The sequence below is a fragment of the Meleagris gallopavo genome, chromosome 9 (genome assembly GCF_000146605.3).
Source record: "Meleagris gallopavo isolate NT-WF06-2002-E0010 breed Aviagen turkey brand Nicholas breeding stock chromosome 9, Turkey_5.1, whole genome shotgun sequence".
In the NCBI taxonomy this organism is placed as follows: Eukaryota; Metazoa; Chordata; class Aves; order Galliformes; family Phasianidae; genus Meleagris; species Meleagris gallopavo.
Window position 1 is genome coordinate 4,019,031 of NC_015019.2, and position 22,564 is coordinate 4,041,594.

The 22,564-nt window shown below is 36.3% G+C and overlaps 1 protein-coding gene across 4 annotated transcripts; it reads left to right on the forward strand.

Annotated features, from left to right (window-relative positions):
- The first annotated feature begins 879 nt into the window (after positions 1–879).
- On the forward strand, positions 880–22,166 carry PHF6 (PHD finger protein 6). 4 transcript variants are annotated; one of them, XM_010715188.3, is made up of 11 exons: positions 880–1,127; positions 1,903–2,082; positions 2,287–2,388; positions 4,976–5,109; positions 5,433–5,476; positions 14,498–14,664; positions 14,843–14,986; positions 15,988–16,092; positions 16,893–17,026; positions 17,654–17,783; positions 20,852–22,166. In XM_010715188.3, exons 2-10 carry the CDS (start codon positions 1,945–1,947, stop codon positions 17,781–17,783), a joined length of 1,098 nt encoding a protein of 365 aa, XP_010713490.1. In that variant the 5' UTR covers positions 880–1,127; positions 1,903–1,944; the 3' UTR covers positions 20,852–22,166. The 4 variants fall into 4 exon arrangements, with proteins under 4 accessions (XP_010713490.1, XP_010713491.1, XP_010713489.1 ...); XM_010715189.3 differs by having other exon boundaries at positions 885–1,127; positions 21,060–22,166; XM_010715187.3 differs by having other exon boundaries at positions 898–1,127; positions 18,076–22,166.
- The last annotated feature ends 398 nt before the right edge of the window (positions 22,167–22,564 follow it).

Genomic DNA, 22,564 nt, shown 5'->3' on the forward strand with positions numbered 1-22,564 from the left:
ATCGCTGTGTGATTTATGTTGAGCTATTGAACGTGACATGAAAGCAAGGGTTTTTTTTATTATTATATTACTTCCTACTCATCTTTTGCAGATTTTTTTTCCTGCTTCTCAGTTTTTTTCATGTTTTTTTTTTTTTCAGTTTAATTAAAAAAAAACAAACATTTTTAACTCTGTTACCTTCCTTCAGAAAACGTTCCTTCTTTCTACTCAAAAAGAGATTACAGAATTGTCTTGTTTTGTTGTGGGTTTTTTTTCTTTTTCTTTAGAAGAATACAGTATAGTAATTCCTTTGTGTTTAACACTTAAGGACTCCCCGTTGCCACTGCAGAAGACTGGCTGGTTGATCCAGATTGGCACATTTTTTGTGCAAATCAGCAAGATCTGAAATCTATGCGTTCTTCTTGCGAGTGTGAATCACCAGCAACTAAACTGCTTTCCAGCTACAAAGAGAACGAATGAAGCTGTTGATAAAGCAGCCAAATAGATACAGCACGGATGCTACCCTTGGGTGTACGAATTTCATAGCAAGCATTGCAAGGCAGGCACTTAGAATTCGGTCTGTGAAAATCTATGAGAGCGGAAGAGCGAGGATCAGAAAGCATTGTCTTTTAGCAATAATACGTGCCGACAGAAACTTAATAACATTCCTCTGCTTTCAGTTGTAGGAGCAGTGAGTGATATTACTATTAGGGGCGTCTGACAGCAGCGAGGAGCTGGCAGGTTTGGCTATGCAAATCTCCACCACTGGTCACGCTTTTTCCTGCAGCTAGCCATTGTGGCACTGTCCAGATGTATTGCAAATCTGCTGTTCTCACTGGATTGATTCCCAACCCCCCCCTCCCAAAATATCAAGCTTTTCATATTTAGATGAGAGTCTGATGCAGACAAAGGCTGTGGAGGAGACTTTTATTGCAGTTGTGACAATTCTGACATTAAGACTCTAATCTCCAAAAGGTGTGAAGTCTGAAGAGTACAATGTTTTATTTCTTGAAAGGTGCAGAAACAAATGAGCACAGACTGCATCATACTGGACCAAGAAGCCGTGCTCTCATCAGGTGTTTTCGCTTCTGGACTTCATTAGGAGCTGGGGACCTTAATGATAGATTTTTCCCAATACATTGCTGAGAGTATGTGAAAATGTTGAGATTCATGCTGCATTTAATCCTCATTTGTTTTCCTTAGATGAGGATAAGAGTTGGGCGGTTACCAGTAGCTGGTGTGGTGCTGCTCAATTTGCAGTGGCTGTTGGAAAGGTTTCCGTTGCCGCCGGTTAGGGGAGATCCTTCTAAAATGTTGTTGCTCCCACTGTTTGACCAGCCACAATATATCTGTGCCATACCTAAAATGGTAACGTTTTATCTTCTGATCGCCACCCTCGTGTGAGGGCAGCTACTCCTCTGCTGGCTGCTTGGAGCTTTCAAACGCAAAATGAGCTCAGGGTGTGAAGCTGAACTCAGATCTTTGGTTCTGTTTTAGCATGAGTTCAGTGGGATGGGTTTTCTTGCAGGCGCAGGCAGTACGTTCCCTACAAATTGCTTTACTGTAATAAATAGAATAGGATTAACTATTCTATTTAACTATTAACTAACTCCCCCTCCCTTACAATTGCCATTTTTGTTATATTTTCAATGTATTTCTTTTTCCCAAAAGGTTTCCGTGCGTCCATAGTTTTGTTTTAACATTCAAACCTTTTGCTTGAAGAACTAAATCCATTTGCTGCTTCAGTTTCATTACAAGTAGCTGACTGCTGCCTCAGCCCAGTGCTCATTGATTTGGGTGTATTTTAGTAGTGTAAACTGGAAGCTAAAGAGGTTTCAAGCGACCGATCTTATATTTATAAAACTGTAAGCTAAATTGCCCTGTGTTGGTGTTAACATGCTGATTATGCTTTTTTTCCTGTAGCATTGAGAGGATTAAAGTGGCATTCTAAGAGCATTTAAAATCATGACAAGCTCAGTTGGACAGAAAAAAGTCTCTTCAAGACAAAGGAAGTGTGGTTTTTGTAGATCTAATAAAGATAATGAATGTGGACAATTATTGATGTCAGAAAACCAGAAGGTGGCAGCACATCACAAATGTATGGTAAGTAACCCGAAGGAAAAAGGAAATGAATGTCGTGAACCAGTAGAAGACAACAAACACATCTTTAAATAATATTAAAAATCAATCAGCTGTGGCACTGGGGAGATGCTTAATCACTCTAATTTGAAGCTTCAGTGTTTGTCAACCGTGTAAATGTTCTAGGTATGTATATACTTATAATAAGTTTTGTTTCTGTAATTGTAGCTGTTCTCATCTGCGCTGGTATCTTCACACACTGATAATGAGAGTCTTGGAGGATTCTCTATTGAGGATATTCAGAAAGAAATCAAGAGAGGCACTAAATTGGTAAGTCTGTTTTGAGCCCTTGAAAACGAAGGGCAGAATTTGCTTACCTCCCAGAGAGTGGACTGTGAAACTGTCAGTGCTTTCTCATATGTTGTTCCTTTGGGGCTCTGAGGAAATGCACAGCTTACCAAAGGTGATGATGAAGTGGTATTAGAGGAAAAATGAATCAGTGGATCTGATGATACTCAGATTGAAATGAAATCTAAATAATGGTTGAAGAATCTTTAAGAAAGCATCAAAAGTGGTTTAGTCCAGTCAAGTCTGCTCTTGTGTAAATTATTATTTTTACAGTTGTAACTTAATCATGGAGCTGTACATCCAGAAGTGCTATTTTTACAATCTCCTTTTTGTCAGAGCAGTTGTGCAGTTGTTTTCCAAGCAAATCTGAAAACTCATTTTCAGAATATGCCAATTTTTTACTTTTAATGGACTGCATATAAGAAATAACATTCCTTATATTTATATTTCAAACCCAACCATTTCTATTTAACATTTTCTGCTAGATTTAACAATGAAACCCACATTCTGGGGACCTAGTAAGGGTAATACTGTGCCTTTACCATTATTTGGCTTTGATGATAGAATATGATTTTAACTACTAAATATACTTTTTTGGATTCCTTTTGTATTGATTTAATATAAGTGCCTGTGGATATCAGTTTTCAGAGGTACTTTGGTACAGCAGTGATTGCAGCTCTACCAAATTCATCAGAAATGAGAAGAAAATTGTTCAGGATTTATTCTCAAGCAGCTAGTTATTTACTTTATTTTTAGAATTTACTGTTTGCTATTTGAGAAATGTCTGACTCTTTCGAAATATTTCTGATAGATGATCAGTTCACTCCTCAATTTAAATCACTCTGACATATTTACCAGTTTTTGGACTAAGAATAGTCCTAAGTATTTCTGTAGGACCACAATTCTCTAATATTCTGATATTTCACCTAGTGTCTCATTTCTATCTTTTCCAACACCTATGACTTTATTTGCTCTAATCAGATGAAGCGTAAAGAAATAAGTGTTCACAAGTTATTCAGTTCATGATTAGGGACTTGGAAAGAACACAGTAGTAAATAAAAGTACAGGACACAAAGAAACTTCGGCTCTTGGGACTCTTAATCTGTTTTAAGGATATTTGTTTTGATATCATTGGTGCTCTCTTTGTGCCTCTTAACCTCTCAGCTGGATATGTTCTTGGGGCACTTCAATCAGATCCATGTTTTCTGCAAGTAGCTGAACAACTTAAATCGATCTGTAGTTCTGGGACGTTACCTGTATGGAGGGAACATACAGACTCATTTTGTCTTAACTTGGATGTTCCAGGTAGCTGAGCTTTATCTCTGTCTGTAGCCATCAGAAATCTATAGCTCTGAATCACTCTCAGGAGGAATTCTTCATCCCCTCCATACCCCTGACTTGTTAGGAAACTTAAAGTTCAATGCTTATGTTTAGGCAGCCCAGCTATGCTGCTAAGGTTTGCTTTTCCTGTTCTAGCCTGTATTTTTATTTGGGAACTGATTGAAGCAAAATTATCTCAGTATATTGCACTGTGATACGTAATTATTTTGCTAGCCTGTACAGAATGTGTCTGCAAACAGATGTGATAGTTGCCCTCCTTCAGTAGGTGCTGCAGCTGGCAACCAGGTATGTGCTGAAAGTTGAGATGTGTTCATTTTTGAAGTGATTAACACAGAGTAGTGCTGTGGTAACAAAGTCCTGTCTGAGAAACCCTTCTAAGTTCAAACCTGGATAGGGCTGTTAAAATCTCATTAATTGGGGAACATAATGCATCGATGTAATTATTGTGTCTCTTAATTACGCATGGGAGGATTTTTTTTAAGAGATTACCTATTTTTCAGCTCATCAGACTTCACGTATACTTGATGTAACTTGATTGATTAATCTGTTGGCAGTGACCATTTGGACAACAAATTGGTACCAACTGAATAAATGTTATATTATCCTCAGGCTAAATAGGCTAATAATTCAACATAACAGCTCCTGTGGTCTGTTTTGTTCATGCATCTATGAAAAGGAAGTTCCCTTTTAGACAAGTCCATGTATAAAAATAATGAAGCACAAGCTGAAGTCGATCAAATGAGGTTGATTTTCACTTAGGCTCCTATAAAAAGCTTTGATCAGCTATTAAAATATTTCAAATTTATGACATAAAATACCATTTCAAATTGGATAAGAACTGGTGTCCGACTGCAGATTGCCTGCTTGCAGAAGGATAAGTAGAGATGACCCAAACATAAGGTGTCACCTCTGTGAAATACACAATTTTCTACAAAAGTAAATCACTTCTTTTCTTCATTGGACTGGTAATTCATAATACGTGATTATTGTACTGTTGCATAAAAGGAACACGTTTTTTCCTTGATTTTAAAATGAATGAAGAAAAACAGCTGAGAGCAGGAAGAGTTAGAAAGGAGAGCAGAGTACTCAGCAATATGCATTAAAATATTTCTGTCCATGACCTCTTTTGTTCTGTCACCAGGGGTGACACCTGGAGTATCAGTCTTACTTTTAAACTCAGAAATATTGAGCCAACAGTAACACGAATTGTGCTTTTGTATCTTTACAGATGTGTTCCTTATGCCATTGTCCTGGAGCAACCATTGGTTGTGATGTGAAAACATGCCACAAGACATATCACTACTACTGTGCTCTGCATGACAAAGCTCAGATAAGAGAGAAACCCTCACAAGGCATTTACATGTAACTATTCTTTATTTATTGTCTTTCCTTTTGTATTTATATTTCACATTCTTTGTTGTTTTGGCTTTTTTTTGTTTGTTTGTTTTAAAATAAAAAACAACCAACCAACACTCTTGGAACTTAAAACTGTTGCAGAAATATTCTGATGATGATTGTTGCATTCAGAAAGTGATGTGCTATGAAAGCACTTGTTCACTGAAAGATTTGTATGTCAGTGAGCCTTACAAGTGGGAGAAAAATGTGCTGGCATTTAAATTTAAAATATAAGTAAATAATCTGTGAATCGTGACTGACTTGACAGTTTTTAACTACTTTGTTTATAGGATTTTATGTCGAAAACACAAGAAAACTACGCATAACTCTGAAGGTAAAATTATTCAATATAAATTTTTCCCATTGTAGAAAGATATTTGGTTATATTTAATTCTTCTGGAGAATACAAATGCTTTCAGTAAAATTTAGTATTTTTTTTTTTTTTTTTTGAGAAATAATGACTTTGGAAGCCTGATTTCTGTATTTTTCTAAAAATTATTGATTAAAGTGAAGAAAGACCCAAAAACTAAATGTCAGGGTGTTGTGCAGATACCATGTGCTGGTAGAATAAAGGATGGGTAGAAAAAAATGCATTCCCTTCTAGGAAGAAGTTGGCTTATATTTGTAGTTCAGTATTCACAACATCTGGAATATGAGAAGCTTGTCAGGTAACAGCTCATCTTTTCTACTGCTAACGTTCCTATTTTTTCACAATATTTTGAGCTATTAAATCCAGTTCTTCAAATAAGAAGGGCCCAGTATTAAACAAAAAGGTTTATGATCAGATCACTTACAGATGTGTTTCTGTTCAATTTTGATTAAAAAAAAAAAAAAAGCTGTATACATTCATAGCTGTGTGTCTTTGCATAGAACAGCAGTGAAGTGTGCAAGGGGTGATATGCCACAAAAATAGACAAACTTTATGGTCTGCTGAATTCTAAACTAGTTTTGCAATTTTGTGTTCAGGCCTTTTTTTTTTTCTACCTGTTTGTTTTCTACTCTATCTAATTTGGGTGAGCAAGCATTTCTTAGTTCGCTTTTGTGTTACTTTCAGTAGAAATGTCACAGATTTAACTAGTGAGGAGCATATTGCTGTTTATTGAGAGCAGACAAAATTTCACAAATTCCATTTCTTTCTGCCAAATGCACACTTAGGATAATGTATTCTTATGCTCTGTGTAACACTAATTGTGAGGTTTGGGTGTTGCATCACTGTTCCTGCAATACTGAAAGCAATAGAAAATTCCAAAGTAAAATTGATTTTATTTTTTTTTGTCTGCTTAAATATTAGTTTGCTTTTTTTAAATACTCTTTGTTCTGATTTTGCCATTAGTGGGTTTAAAAAAGAAAAACACCATAAATGGCATAGTAATCATACAATGAGTGTCATAGTTTTGTTTTCCATACAGAATATGGAGGACATTTGAATCCAAGGAGAGAGATACCAATCTCTTTGTGATATTTAAATGTAACGTTTTGTGCTTATGACTAATGGCTCACACTGGAACCTATTGAAAAATACATGGAGCCCAGAGTCATAAGACATTATTTTTTCTGCTTGGAGCTCTTTGCAGGACTACAACTTGTGTAGGATCAGAACTTGGGCTTTTAAAAGTGTTCAGAAATGGTTTTCTCCAGTTCTACTGTGTTATTCCTAACTGCAGAGGCTTGCATGGATATGATATATCTGTCTGAGACATGGGAAAAATTACTACAGAGGCATTGGGTTTTTTCTTATGTGTTGGTGATGGCAGCTTTAAACATTGGACAGGCCCATCCAGAAAGACTCAGACTGAGAGGAAAACCAGGAGTAGTAAATAAATAAACATCATCGTGAGTCCAAGGAGCGCAATGGTATCTCAGAATTTAACTTTGCTGTAACTTTTTGTGCCTAAAATATTTAGCTCCCTTATGCCTTATACTTTTAGAAGCGTGTAGTTGTACTTCACAGGGAGTCTTTAGTTTTATTTCATACTTGTGCTTGTAGCCCAACAGTCTCTCCTTAGCACATACAGTTCTGGTGCTACACCCATCCAAGACTATTAGTAGGAGGTTTTGTATTGGCAGAAGCAGGGCGGGTTGTGCTGAACTTCCATTAAATTAAGGAAAGTAAAATACATATTGGGTCTGTCTTATGGAAATTACCTACAAAGTTTTTGAGCCATGGTTTTGTGCTACATTGAGAACTAATTACAAGATAGAGAAGTGTATGGGATGGTTTTCAGAGTTTAAGAAGGGACCTTGGAGACTTTGTTTCTTAACGACTAACTGATGAATTTTGCTCGGCGAGGTGGTAGTTGGAAGATGAGGGATGGCAGTCAGATAAGCTTTGTGTGGTGCTTTGTTGGTTTGTTTCTTGAGAGAAACGTGCATTTCAAAGAGGAATTTAAATGTGAAAGAATGGTGGCTTGTGAAGCCAGAAAAGACTTGCACAGAAAAGTGAATAGACCAGCCAGGGATACAAGATGCTAAGGTAGCACCTTTTTTTCTCTTGTTTTATGTTTCCTTTGGATGAATCCTTGCCTATAGCAGGTTTTTGTGACAGAGTAGTTGAAGCTCATCAGTATTTATGTCACTCAGTGTTGGGTGCACAGGGACACTTTCTAATGGAAGCTTACTGCAGAACGTCTGTGTTTTTATCCCTTGCTCTCTGTTGCTGCATTTAATCGTTCTAGTCTGATCTTTTTTTATGTCGTTTCTGTTGGGGGATGTTGGAAGAGTTTTTAGGATTTTTTGGTTTGATGCAGTGTAGAACAGATTTGGTTTTGGTTTGTTTTTCTCTTCCTGTAGGTTGCACTGCTGTCTAATAGCAGGATTTTTCTGTTCCTACCCTCAAAAGCAAGCACTCCTTTTAGCATCCTAGCTCAAGTCAGAGTTCCAATATACCTTTTCTTAAGATTTCTAGTTCTTCAAATTATTACTTGATTTTTATTTCCAATTTATTTAAACAATAATTTAAAAATCTGCTACTCATTTAATACTTGTTAAAGAAAATTTCCTGAGGCTATGCAGAAGTTCAGATGAAGGACCTATGTTGGAATTAAACTTACCAGGTTAAAACCTAACAAAAAGGACCTCTTAAATGTTATTTATTGCTACAATGAAGTTCAAGTGGAGCAGGAATTCATCAGACTAAGTATCTCCATACTCATCAAGACAAAATTAATGAGCGACGGGAGTTCATTTTCCTTTAATTTTCAGGAGCTGTGAAGTACCTTCTGTTTTCTTGGAATATCAAAGTGTGAAACATGGCAGCAAAGTCTGCTTTATATTCATTATCAGATTCAGCAGTTGTTAGCTTTGTCTGATTTATCTGTATAGCCTAGCCTTCAGGTGACACAGGACAAGAAAAATACATTGCATTTACTCTTCTGTACATTTCAAGTAATTCATTTGTGCCGTGTTCCCCTAGCTGGTAAAAGAATAAAAGTGAGGTGCTCTCTTTGTACGTGGCTGTGAGGCTGATGAAATTGAGGACACAGCAGAGCAGACCAAGTTGCTGATTTTGTGTCTTCATGTTGAGATTTTTTATCCTGCTGCTTAGCAGTGTAACTGACTTGACCTGAACTCAAATACTTTATTCATAATCTAAGCAAGCCTTCTAAGTTTTCAGTGCTTAACAAATTATGGGAGACAGTGCCAGTGCTTTCAACCTACCACAGCTCATTATTAGTCAAATTACCGACCTTTTTGATACAGTAGATTTATTTTTTATAAGAGTAAAGCTTTACAACTGTTCATTGGAATTTATTTCAGTGTACTGGAAGTACTCATCAAAAAATTTTTTTAATTGATGTATTTTATTCAGTTCCCTGCAGGTGGGGCTGCCCTGGCCCTTCTGTATTTAAAACAAATTCAGCTGATCAAGAATAGTTTAATATTAATTAAGAGAAGAACATCATTTCATTCTTCTGTTAGATCAGTTCCATCCTAATGAAGAATAAATTAATGTCTAAAACAGATCCTTGGGAACTGCAGGGTCAGAAAATAACGTGGGTGATTCCTGTTGTAGCTGTACACAAAGCCTTGGGAATTACGTTCCCATGGTAGAAATAAGGACACGCCACGTCTCAGCACCCTTTTTATCTCATTCTAAAGCTCAAACTGAAATCTGTGCTTACCTTTTTGCATAGTAAGTGTGGTCAGGATAATATTCCTCTGTCAGACCTGGTTAGAGGTTCAGCATCAAACCAATCACTTCTTCAAAGTACTGTTTAAGCCAGAGACTGGAGGAGAAACATCCCAGACTTGGTGGCATTATGACTAGGTAACATTTTGATTCACCTTGGGGTGCCTTAATCTTTGTTTCTTCATAATTGCGTTTTCTTTAACACTGTTCATAGCATAAGCTTGCCTTCTACTGTAGGTGCCAATGCAGTTGCAGTTTGCTGTCCTTTCAGCTCTGCTGGTGGGTGGTTACAGTTTCTTTCTAAGCTCCACTGACTCCGCCTTATTGTCTGTCATAAGGAGAACGCTGCTGGGAGTGTGGCATCAAATGTATATTCAGTGTTAGGACAGGAAGGATTGATCCAGATAATAAATTAACCTCATATTCAGGCCATTGTAGGCTAATTAGGTATTTTGAGGGAACATCGCCGTGGTGCTGTCTTAAATAAAACCATGTAGCTAATGGAAAAGGAAGAATTCAGTAAGTAGTGTGGTAAATGGTTTGTACTGTCTGTATATACTGTGTGATGTTTACACTGCAATTCTGCTTCTTACCTAGGCAGGACGTTATCCAAATAGAAGCTTGGTCAGCTGACTGATGTTTGAAAAGTTCATCAGACCAGTAGTTGTAAGCTTTTTGATTATGTAGATAATATATTATCAGTCTGCTGTCTTTTGGCAATAGTTGTTTGCTTGAAAAAGCATTTATGTTTATAAAGGACTATTTTATTCATTTTTTATGTTAAAAGTATTTAATTGAAGAAATAATCTCAAGTTCTTTGTAACATAGGTACTGTTAAGTCAAAAGTAGCTTTTGAACAGGAATCATCAGTTCCTTGAGGAATCTGATACTTTAAAAAATGTGGCGTTGGTCACCTAAGGGTTAACTTGTTTTTCTGCTTCACCCCTGTTTTCTCTGATTTAGATATGTTTGACATAACCCTCGTCCTTTTTCATTTTCAAAAACAAAATAAAAATTGTATTCAGCATTTGAATACTTTATTTCACATCATTTTCTAATGTTAGCAACTACTATTTCAGGACGTGTTCACTTGATTCTCTATTTGCTTGCAAATATGGAAGCCTCTGGTTCTTATTAATGCTTACAGATTACTCACATTTTTCATTACTGTCTACTGAGACAATAAGGTTTCTAGTTTTTTTGACATCTCAATTAAACATAATTGTTGTCAGACGTGATTCATTCTTTCTCAGCCGTATTTTTAAGGACCTCTTAATGGGCTGAAGTACATCTTTTTCCTTTTTTCTGACATTCTGTTTCTCTTCTAAAAGTCCAGCAAGCTTGATTTTGTTCCTTGTAATTCAGAACTTCTCTTATCATAAATGCTCTGGGAAACTTCCAAAATATGTTTTCACGTTTACATAGCGGCGCATCTAAGGTGCTCTACATCCTGCATTTTGACTTCTTTGCACGGGCAGCCCTACTTGCAGATGCCTTTCTCCAGTCAGTTCTGTTTATCTTCCTCGTACAGACTCAGACCCTTTGCTTCTGGCTCACTTAATCCATTCTTTAAGATAATGCAGGAGGTATAGAGAGCATCATTAGCCCTTGTTGAACACATTCTCTTTTTCTTTGTTATTTCACAGCATTTAAGTCATTTAATTCTGTGTGTTAGTTTGCTTTAACCTAGATTTTGGGAAAGGATGATTCCGGGTTTATTTCAAGCTCAAGTAATAAAGAATAGATGAGTGGTATCTCAACTTCTTGTCAAGCTTTATTTTAAGCAGCAAAACATCTTGATTCTTTTTCCCTCCAGTCAGATCAAAAGAGAAATCTTCAACTTTCTCTCTAAAGCTCAGTCTCCGTGTTAACAGTTTGTAAAGTGCAGAAGTTTGTTCATCTTCTTTTGTGGTACTTTGTACCGCTCATAGATTCCTAAAATGCAAATGTGGGGCTTGTTGTTACTCATCTCTCTGCTCATCTGAGTTTACAGTATCATCTTCATAGATGCTTTTGAAAAGATGAAATATTTCCTCTTGATTTCTAACCCTTTACACCCTTCCTTCTGAGAACACATTGCATATTAAGCTTGTTTTTCGGGACTTCTGTAGAAAGCTTATAGGATACCTCCTTTAAGAGTTTGTGTAAACTTGTATTGAGAATGTTGTGGTGATTTTAAAAATCAATGCAGTAGCGGGATACGGGATGGGGGCAGTTGAAGAATGTTTAGGGAGTCAGGGGATTCAGAGCTTGGATGATATCCATCATGAAACTTCACCTGGTGAGGGAGGAGTTGAACAACTTTTTGTGTTTTCCTTAGTTCAAGCTGACATGAGAAGTTGGAAACACCCAACCATCAGATGCCAGGGAAACTGGGTAAGCTGGCAGTGGGCTCGAGGGGAGGGATAGGGCACAAGCCATACTGGTTATTGAAACAGTAAAGGACATCTAAGGCAGGTGTATTTTAAAGCTGGTTACAATTTTCTTTGTCCTTGGTATTGTTACACCAGCTCATAGCACTGTTAAAAAGGAGAAACTTTAAAGATCTGTGGTGTTGGTCTTGCAGGGTGATGTGGTAGTGCAGATGGTCACATTTCAGTGGTGGTAATCCGTAGCTCCATGTCACATAGAGACCTAACTCCACAAGGAATTGCACTGACTTGGATCAAGTGTCTGGACTTCAGTGAATTCTCAGCTTTTCTGGAATTAGTAGTTTTGAGGACAGGAAAGGGATTCTTAGAGGAAAGCTGTGAAATTGTGGTGGATTTTTGTCACGCTGGAAACGTCCTTTAAAAATACAGCATGTTTACTTTTTAAATTTCAATATTTTACTTACAGATTAAAAATTGCACTTGAGAACTTACTCTATAAGGAGGCTGTGGCATTTCTTACATGAAAGTGATTTTCCTATTTGTATTTTTGCAGTTAGTGTTCATTTCCAGTTGTGAGAGTGTGAGTATGCAGGGTTCAGAGTATGCTGTAATGCTTAGGAAAAAAAGGTGGACTAAGGATTCTGGATTAAAAAAAATAATGTTGGTTAATGGACTGCATTCCACTTCATGGAACACAGTAGCGAAATCTCTGGAGTGATTTTGGAAGGAATATTTCTAACTTTTTATATGCTGATGTTATTTAAAGGCTCAACAATTTAATAGTCACTTTTGTCTATGACTCTTTTCAATAAGGAGCCACCTGGGCAAAAGACTGACATATTTTTAATACATTAGGGGGAAGTTCTTATATATGATGAGAGACAAGGTGGAGTTATTTTCTTAGAAATAACTTCTTAGGTTGTAGTAAAACTTGCTACGTGCAATCCGAGAGGTGGGATATTTAAATAGCACAATGTTGCCTTGAGAATTTAGCAAGTAATGTTAAATGAAAAGTAAGTTTAGATGGTAAATTCACTAGATAATCTCTGTCATCATATATTCTTTCTTTTTCAGACTAAAATAAATGGTGGTACTCTTGCAATCTCAGGGTAGAATAGGATGCATACTGAAGCATAGGAAAGTTGTAGTAGATGCATTTATGTATTTTAGTCATCACTTGGGGATATGTCTGTAGCTGATTAATCTGGAGATTTAAGCCAAAATAATTTGAAGACTTGTATGAATTTCTTCTCAAACCGTTGCCTCCTTCTAACCACACAACTGCACAGTGCTTTGGGGGAATTACATTTCAGCGTAACATGTTGTGATGCATTTGGGTTAGTTTTCTTTCCTTTGCTAACAAATGTGCAGGAAGCTGTAGTTACTCCTGAGTTTAGCAAGAAATATGATGGAGTAAGCTTAATAGGATGCACTTGGATGCAAGACTTCAGTTTTCTGCTACTAAAATTTTATGGCTTTGGAATATATTTCAGGGCTTTGACTTCGACCTCTTGTGCAGTTGATTCATTGTTAATCATGAGCTAGAATAAATATGATTTGATTTTTGTGTGCTAGTAGATAAGAAATAGGAGTTCTGGTGAAGCAGCTCGTAGAGTAAGATGTTCTATCTGTTTATTGAGACAAAGAAATAATGGTGGTAAGTGCCCTAGCAATACTTAATGATAGTATCACGACAGATAAATGTCCTATTAATGTATAGTAGAGAGATTCCAGATCTTCTGATTAGGTCTTCCTTCCATTTTTGGGATCACGATGATGTTTGTGGCTTGGATTTTGAGATCTATATAGCAGTGTATGCATTTTTCTTCAAGTGAGTTACTGAAATAACTTTGTAGTTTGAGCAGAGGTGGATATTGCTTATTAGAAGAAAAAACTGTTCCTGTGAGCTGGATTAGTGGAGAAGTTGCTAGCAAGTAGGTAGAGCTGATTATTGATATCAGGTGTGGCTTAATTAGATCCTAGTTGAAGCAACCTTAGGAAGTTTGCAGGATTGATCTGTATTGACTGCATGCGTCTGAGGAATCAGCAGTGCACTCTGCTGTAGTGCCAGGCAGTTGTGTGTAGCAATTCAGCAGTTGGTCTGGCATTTTCAAAGGAGTTCATCAGACTTCTTTGGTATATCTGTATTCAAAGTATGCTTTCTTATATTCTTAATGGTCCATAAACACTCTATTTTGTTGGTTAAATCATCCATGATTTTCTGTAAACTGGCTTCTGCTTTTTAGGTGTAGATGCAAAAATGTTCTGCAACTAAAATGAAATATTAGGTGTGTCTCGTAGAGGCAAAATACCTTCCAGTTTTAAAACTGGTTAATATTGTAGCCAAAATGTGTGACTTTTTCTTAAATCAAAATACATCAATTAATAATGCAAGCAGAGAGGTGTTACTTAGATCTACTGGCATAAGATCAGATACAATTTATTCTGAATGTGTGCATCTTTAAAAACAAAATTAAAATTGTTTTCAACTTTGGATTGACATCTGTTGGTCATATTTTCAGTAAAGATGGAAATAAACATCCGAGGCTGTGTGTTGGTCCTGAAAGTAGAATTTGTAAGGAAGGTTAAAGCTTTCTCAAACGTGACACAGCTTTGGATCTTTTTAACATAATACTCATGATATGAACATAATACATACATACGAATATAAAAAAGTAAATGATGTTTTCAGGATCTTGCATGTTTGTAGTAAATGTGAAAAGGTTACTATTTTAATTTCTGACCAAAATAAGGAAAATACAGGTTTTTTGTTTTTTTTTTTCTTGTCTGTTTTTGGTTCTGGTTTGTGTGATATTTTTGATTATTATTTGATGATGTTTTCTAACTTCTAAAGCAGATTTAGAAGAAAGTATCAACGAACATGAATTGGAGCCTTCACCTCCCAAAGGAAAAAGGAGGGGTCGTAAGGGAAAGCCAAGAAAAACAAATTTAAAAGGGCAATCAGAAGACACTAGATCCACATCTTCACATGGCACAGACGAAATAGAAAGCAGTTCCTATGTAAGCAGTAAAACGCTAAACTTCTTAGAAGAGAGCATTTGTGTGTTTCTTCTTTGTGATTATCATTTTAATTAAAATTTGCATTTGTCTGAGCCTCCAGCTGGTGGCCACAGGCTTTTAAAATTGCAACCTTATTTATAACCCAGCAGTATATTTTAGTAAAATGTTTTTCTTTCAGAGAGACAGGTCTCCCCACAGAAGCAGCCCCAGTGATACAAAACCTAAATGTGGATTCTGTCATGCAGGTGAAGAAGAAAATGAAGCTAGAGGAAAGCTTCATATATTTAATGCCAAAAAGGCTGCAGCACACTATAAGTGCATGGTGAGTAACAGCATTGTTGTTAATCAATTTATTATGAATTTTATCTGAATTGCTGTTTTAGGTTTTAATATACTGTATCTTTACATGTAATTATGCTGAATATTGTCTGCTTGCTGATGGTCTCTTTAAGCACTGAAGTGTTGTGCAGTGTGCAATTCATTTATTTTCACTGCAGGCAATGTGGATAAAAGTTGGCTGTGGGCTCAGAGATGGAATTAGTTCAGGGAAGCTCTTTAGCATATTAAAAATGTTCTGCGAGTGTCAAAATGCATACATAGCATTTAGAGGGGAAAAATAATTAACTCAAAAAGTCCACTCCAAAAATTCAGTACAGCACCTTTACTCCCCAGGCATTCAGGCAAAATCCAGGAAGAATCAATGAACTTGATTCATTTTCTGACCAGTGGATCCAGGCTATGTGACTCAAGTAGAGAACGGGACGTGGAAGTTCTAGAAAATTCTTGCCTTTAGATGATTGCATTTGGAAAACTGTCATCTTGAAGAGAATTTGCTAATTTCAGTGCACTTGAGCAAATAGTGCTGTCTTGCACATAACCAGTTCTATGAATGAAGTAGTGCCTTGTAGGATGGCCTCAGCAGTTTTCTATTTTACTTCAAAATGTATAAATACTGTGGGTAATCCATGTATTTGTGGTCTTCCTTATAGCTACCTTAACTAAACAGAGCTGGCGTTCCCCAGCAGTCTTGGGAAGGGAACAGAATACTCCTAAAATGTTTGGTGATATTTAATGGTACTTCTTGTTTATTTCTTTATATTTTCAGCATTTTTGTCTACTCCTTTTTCTTTTAAAATACATCTCTCTGAAGTAGCAAATGTAGTTAAAGCAGCCAGGTGGATATATCAGACAGAACACTCACCGTGCTAATGGCGTTTAGCCTGAGATAACTGACTGCAGAACGTCCCCTTCTGTGAGCCATGCACATCAGTTTTTAGCCATGGTTGGTGAGCTGAGAATATTTTGGACTTATTTGTTTTACAGTTGTTTTCTTCTGGCACTGTCCAGCTAACAACAACATCAAGGGCAGAGTTTGGTGATTTTGATATCAAAACTGTACTTCAGGAAATCAAGAGAGGAAAGAGAATGGTATGTATCTGGAAATGTAGAGAATATGTTACTGATTCTACTGAGGTTTATACAGGTCTGCCTACTTCCTTTTGGGAAACAAAATGGAAACAACCTTTTCCATTTACTTCTTAGTACAAAATTGAAATGTATTGTTATTTTTGGCATAGCTGCCCAGATTGGAATCACCTTTATAATTAGTGGTGGTTGGGCATGTGCTATTTAGGGTTTCTTACAGTGGTGTCCATTTGTAAATGGGTATTAGCCTTCCTGATACTTCAAGAGAATAAAAGTAAAGTTGGTAGAAGTAGTCTGTGTAAAACTACAGATAAGCTTAGAGAATCCATTATTGCAGTGACTTCTTTTCAACTGATTTGATGTTTTAATATGTGGAAGTGTTAAGACCTTAGGCAAAATGTCACATTGTATGTTATAAAAATTACAGACTTTCTTAAAAGTGTTAAGAACTTTGGAGAGGAAAAAAAGGGAAAGTAAAACCTAGTAACATTGCCAGTTGAAAAAAATAGTATCAAAATACTAAATTGGTAATAAAATAATACTTGGAAATGCAGGAATACTGCAATAAAGCTGCGTGTGGCTGTTTTCAGTGTAGTGGACAGGTAAATCTGAGTGTTCATGTTTTTGGTAGGTTTGTTTCACGATATCTTTGATTCCAATTTTATTGGAAGGATGATGTGCCAGAGAAATTACTGTCTTCCAAAATAGTTGCTGTAAACATGAGGAACACTAAACTGAATGCAAACGGAATGGTAAGAGATGGAAAGGCTGAGCAATGCCATTCTTTTCTTTTTCCTAAACAGAAATGCACGCTTTGCAGCCAGCCTGGTGCTACTATTGGGTGTGAAATTAAAGCCTGCATAAAAACGTACCATTACCACTGTGGAGTAGAAGACAAAGCTAAATACATCGAGAATATGTCACGAGGAATTTATAAGTAAGGACCTCTGTAAATCTTGAGTCTGTAATGCAAGTGAATATATTGCATGGCACTTCTTCTGCTCAACTTGACGTCAGATGTATTATTTTTAAGTATATCTACCTATATGTGTGTTAGTAAGTAACTGTTAACTAATGAAATATTTCAATTAGGCTGCTGAATTAAAATTTCTGTAGTTCTGTAGTAATATACAAATTGAGAAAAAACAATGATTTGAGTTGGGATATTTTCCTCCTTAATTAATTGACTAATTCTGTTATGGAAGCCCTGGATAATCTAAGTTATGATTTCTCCATATGGAGACGTTTTGTAGCTTTACTTTGGCTTTATTTGGATCCCCTGGCTTCCATTACTTCCTTGCTGCTGTGGTTGAGTTTCTGATGCCCACAAGAGGGCATTCTGTGAGCAGTGTAGCAGCAGTTTTTTGAAGATGAGAATTGATCCAAGTTCTGTTGGCTAGTCTTTTCTACAGCCTTATTTTCTTTCCGTTTAACCAATTCTTGGCTGAAAAACATGAGATGAGTTACCAGTTTTCTTGTAGTACTTCTCAAAACTAATTGAGAGGAGAGCATCTCTGATGGATATTTTCAGTAAAAATCCTCACTGTTTCTTTCATTGTGCTAGACTCTATTGTAAAAACCATAGTGGAAATGATGAAAGAGATGAAGAGGATGAAGAAAGAGAAAGCAAAAGCCGTGGGAAATCAGGCACTGACCATAATGACATTCCTCAGCAGCAGCTCAATGGAAACTAGGTATGGAAGTTACCCCTGACAGATCTGTTACCGAGACTGAAACGCAATATCCATTTAACGTAGTTTATTGCAGTGAAGTATTTAAATCTAGTGTATGCAGATAAGTATTTTTTATTGGCACACTATAGAAAAATGGGAAGGATTTGTTGTTTTTTAAATCCAGCTGACTTTGTAACAGTATAAGAAAGGAGGCCCTCATTTCTATTGCTAAATATAGATGTGATTTCAGAGCTGCTAAATGCTTTTCTGTATGATTTTAAATTTACCATTCTTTTCATCATTTTTTAAACAGGTTCAAGGGACAGAGTTATAGAACTGGGAATGGCTAAGACATCATAACTACTAATTCTTTTAAATTGTTTTCTAAAATCAGAAAAGGGTTAGTAACTTTTTACTACCCAGCTCTGTTAGAAATTTCATTGAACTGCCTGAAACGTTCATGTGTGTGAGCCTTCAGTAAGTGGCAGAGTTTTACATGTCAATATTATGTAGTTTGTAGTCTGCAGTGTCTGGAAAAAATGAAACACTATATAAATGATATGTAATATGTACAGTGTCAAAAGTTAAGGCAGACATTGAAATGAAGTAAGATCTATATTTCTGGACTGAATAAAAACCTTAAGATTTGGAATGTGTAAGTTGTTTAGTGGATTCATGCAAAGAGGGAAGGTCTTAGCTAGTTTAATTAACAACATGGACAAAAATTGGTGGTGGCAACAAGCTGGTACTTTGTGAATTTTGCATTTTCTTCATATACAAGTTCCAGAGGCTATACATGGGAAAGCCGCTCTCTGTTTTTGCTTGCAAAGCACACAGTAGAAAAGGACTCAGCGTACATCGAAGCACGCTTGAACATTTCAGGTTGTTCCTGTTGTGATTGCTCATTCCACCCAGCATTGTTTGCGGGAGACTTACTTGAGCAGCTGTTGGTTCTGAGCTGTGAGCTTTAGAACTCATGCCAAAGGGCTGTAGTTCATTCTTTCCCCAAGGACCCACTTCTTTCTGTGTCTCTGATTTACAAAGAACACTTCATTAAGTGTGATTAAAACCTTACTATATAAATGCTTGGACTCTGAAGCCCAATTTTTTTTCTCTTCAGAAAGTTACAACTCTTAACTCACTATGGAATTTAGCCACCATATCTGACGTCCATACCTCAAGTGTTCTGTGTTGTGTGGAACACTTCATGTTTAGTCCAGAATATGCATAGAGGTCCCATATTCTGTAAGAAGAATGAGGAAACAACCTTTTTTTTTTTTTTTTTTTTTTGCTAGATTGGTATTTATTTTTTAATCTTATGACCACTATGTGAGAAACTGCTTATCATCCTTACTGTTTTGGTGATTAATTTTTTTTTCCTCCACTTTCTGTCAACAATCACATCATGGAATTCTTCTTTCTAGATTTTGATGTTCCTTTAGGGAATAATCAGATCTAAGTTATACCAAACCTAACAGATCAGTCCTCTGACTGCTTTCAAAATACCTTGTCATTTCTAATGGCTCCAAGCTTCTTCAATTGGTCTGTTAAAGCACATTCTCAGACTGACTTAAATAAAACCAAAAAGCTGAATCTAGTCCACGTTTGTCTGTTGCTATCACACCACATTCTTTAGGGTTTTGACTTGTTTCACTCTGAACTCCCAACAAAACTCCTAGATTTGAAAGAAGGAAACAAGCAAAATACACTGATTTGACTATAAACTGCTACAATTCTTCTGTGATTGGTATTGCAAAAACAGTTCATTTTGTAACATGAGTTTCTGTAGCATTTTTTACTTGTATTTTTAAATAATATAACGTGTGTCATTGTCTTCTTATGCATTCCCTTAATGTCTTGAGGGACTCAATTACTGTATATTAGACTTTCTAACATTTTACCTGTTAGAATTCATTCAATTCTGTTTGCTTTCCTGGAGAATAATACAGTTTTGGAAAGAAATATTGCTGTGTACAGAAAATACTCAGTTACTGCTCTAAACATGATGCCATTGATCATTTTTATTTTGTATTTGTAACTTTCAAAATTAAAAGCGTGACTTGAATTGCAATGACAGATCGATTATTGAAATTGTCTATCAAGGTGTTTTGTTTCTTTGAGAATACAAACAGTTTTCAGCCACTCAGTTTTAGAATGCAAAATAGCGTCCTTCAGCATTTAAATTACTTCTAGATTTGTGCCTCAGACATGGCCCTCCCATGAAATAAAGGCACTTTGTTTGCATCTACTGTATTTTTAACTAGGGTTGGATGACAGGTGCATGGGGGTAGGTCTGCCAGCATACTGATTGTACTTGAGACTGAGCTCTAATTCATATTGTGTCCGTTGCTTAGTATAATATTCAGTCCAGTAATTCATCTGTTGTGAAATAAATTTCCCCATTCCATGCCTCTGAGAACAGCACTTTACCTTCGGGTAGCAGAACGGTGGCTGGTTACCTGTTACCTCCTTGTGCTGAGATGGCCTGACTAAATCGTCAGTAATCCAAAATTCATGGAAATAATGTTAAAAGCAAAAACCTTATCTCTTACAAACCTCAAATTTGTCATAACTGACTTCAACTTATGTATGCTGGGTAAAAGTGCCTTACAGTGTAAAAATTGTATTTATATGTTCCCAAGTAGCATTACCTGCTGGGGAGTAATTATGTTGTGGTGTTAATATTTAGAAGAAATGTACCTCAGCAGTGTATTTACTGTACATCTCTTATGTCCTTAATTGTAGTTTTTAAAAGCATGACAATGTATGATAGTATACAACATTTACATCTTTTTTTTTTTTAAAGTACAAGATACTGCCATTACTGTCTCTTTATGTGTATTTTAGCTTGGAATTTCAGACAGTCTGTCTGAGGGGTTTTTTGTTTGTTTGTTTTGGTAAAGTAATGTAATCTTTGCAAGCATATATTGAAGAATATTCTGGAGCATCTACTGCGTTCCCAGAAATGTTAGAAGTAATGGAAGTGCTCTATAGGTGGAATAGGTATGTTTAAACTAGCTAGGTAAATTAATGCAATCTATTTGTTAATGAGATGGGTTTTGGTTGTTTTTTTGTTTTGTTTTTTATAGGCACCTTCTGTTTTCATCTCACAATCAGAGCTCTTGAATTTAACAGAACTTGTCTTACGAAACTGGTTTCACTTTATTTGATTTTTTTGGCCTTTGAGCATTTCTTTTGCTCACGAGTGTAATCAAGAGTAATGTGTGCTGTTAAAGTCTCCTGGAATCCTCTGGAATGGAGGTTTCTCCCCAACTCACTGTATCTCTATATTAACAGATCTGCGATCGTGCTATACCAAGAAAGGACTGTACCAAGGAAGGACAGGCATCAGAAGGGTATTGTTCAAATTACTTGAGGATACAGCTGGTGTAATGCCAAAGTCCAAGGCATGATCAAACACCATAGCAGTAAGCTGTGATATTACTCCATTTCAAAGAAAGGCAAAAGGATGGTTCAGTACCAGCATCTGTGCAGCTAACTAGGATGAAACAGATTAGGTGATCTAAAGCTCTGCTTATTCAGCAGGTGTTGATCCACAGGAGGCTCTGTGATAAAGCTGAAGTAGGAGTTACACCAGATTATTGCTGCCCTCCAGGAGTTAAGTCCATCTCCTACACTCCACAAAGTCTGATCTTAAGGTACAAAGAGCTGTGCTGATCTGAAGTGATAGGTTATACTGAACTGGCTCTAAATATCTGATATTTAGTGTACAAGAAATGGAATAAAAGGAAGAGGGCTTGCTTCTTACTGCAGCCTATTTGAGGAATAACTGTAGACTGAAGCAGAGTGAGAGATGAAGATGTGATAATGTATTTGAAATATCAGACTTATCTGCCAGGTGATAATCAGTGCATTCCAAAAGTATTAATATGCTGAATCAGACTGACAAGAAAATGAATCCTCATTAGATGAAATTAATCTGAATAGAACTGAAAGTACATTGTATCAAATAGTAGCCCTTCTTCCTTGTCACAAGGAAAAGATTCCACTGTACTAGTGATGGAGATTAAAAAAAAACAAAAACAACAACACAGCTCTTGATTTATATACTTTTTGAAGCCAATTTCATATATGCATATGTATGCACATTCATTAGTCAGCAGTGACATCTCAACCCTTAAAAGATCCTGGAGAATTGTTTCTTGTCAAAAAGCACTCAGGTTAGGTTAACATTTGCAGCTTTTGCTCTAGCATACATTTACATTAGGTGTAAAGACAAGGAATGTGTAAAAGAGGGTAAATGCATTCCTATCTACAATGTTATGTATATTTTGTTCCTGTTATATTGGCTTTACTTCCAAAGTTGTAGTTTGCAGTATTAGTTTCTTTTTATTGGTATCCTTGCATATATATATATATTCAATAAATGAGTTATGAATTTCATATTTGCATGTCTGTCCTTTTTCTGGAAGCATAACGTTAAAACTGACAATTTAATGCATTAAAAGCAGTATTTCCTGTTGAGGTTACAGGCCCATAAAATTTTGCTAGAAGAGAAGTGAGAAAACATACCTACGGTATGGGCTTAGTGATAACTGGGTATTTGTGTACTGTTCTTAACTTGCATAATGGTTAACCTTCTTTGTATTTACTGCTTGTTAGTAATATGAAGTGGCTGACTCACTAAAGGTTCCCATTCTCACCTTTCAGGAACTTTCTGAAGGTCTGTATCATATGAATCAGTTTAGACTAAGACTGCAGAAAGTAATATAATTACATTGTATAAGACCAAATTATACTCAGGATGCACACTGGAATCACAAATGAAGTGTAAAATACTA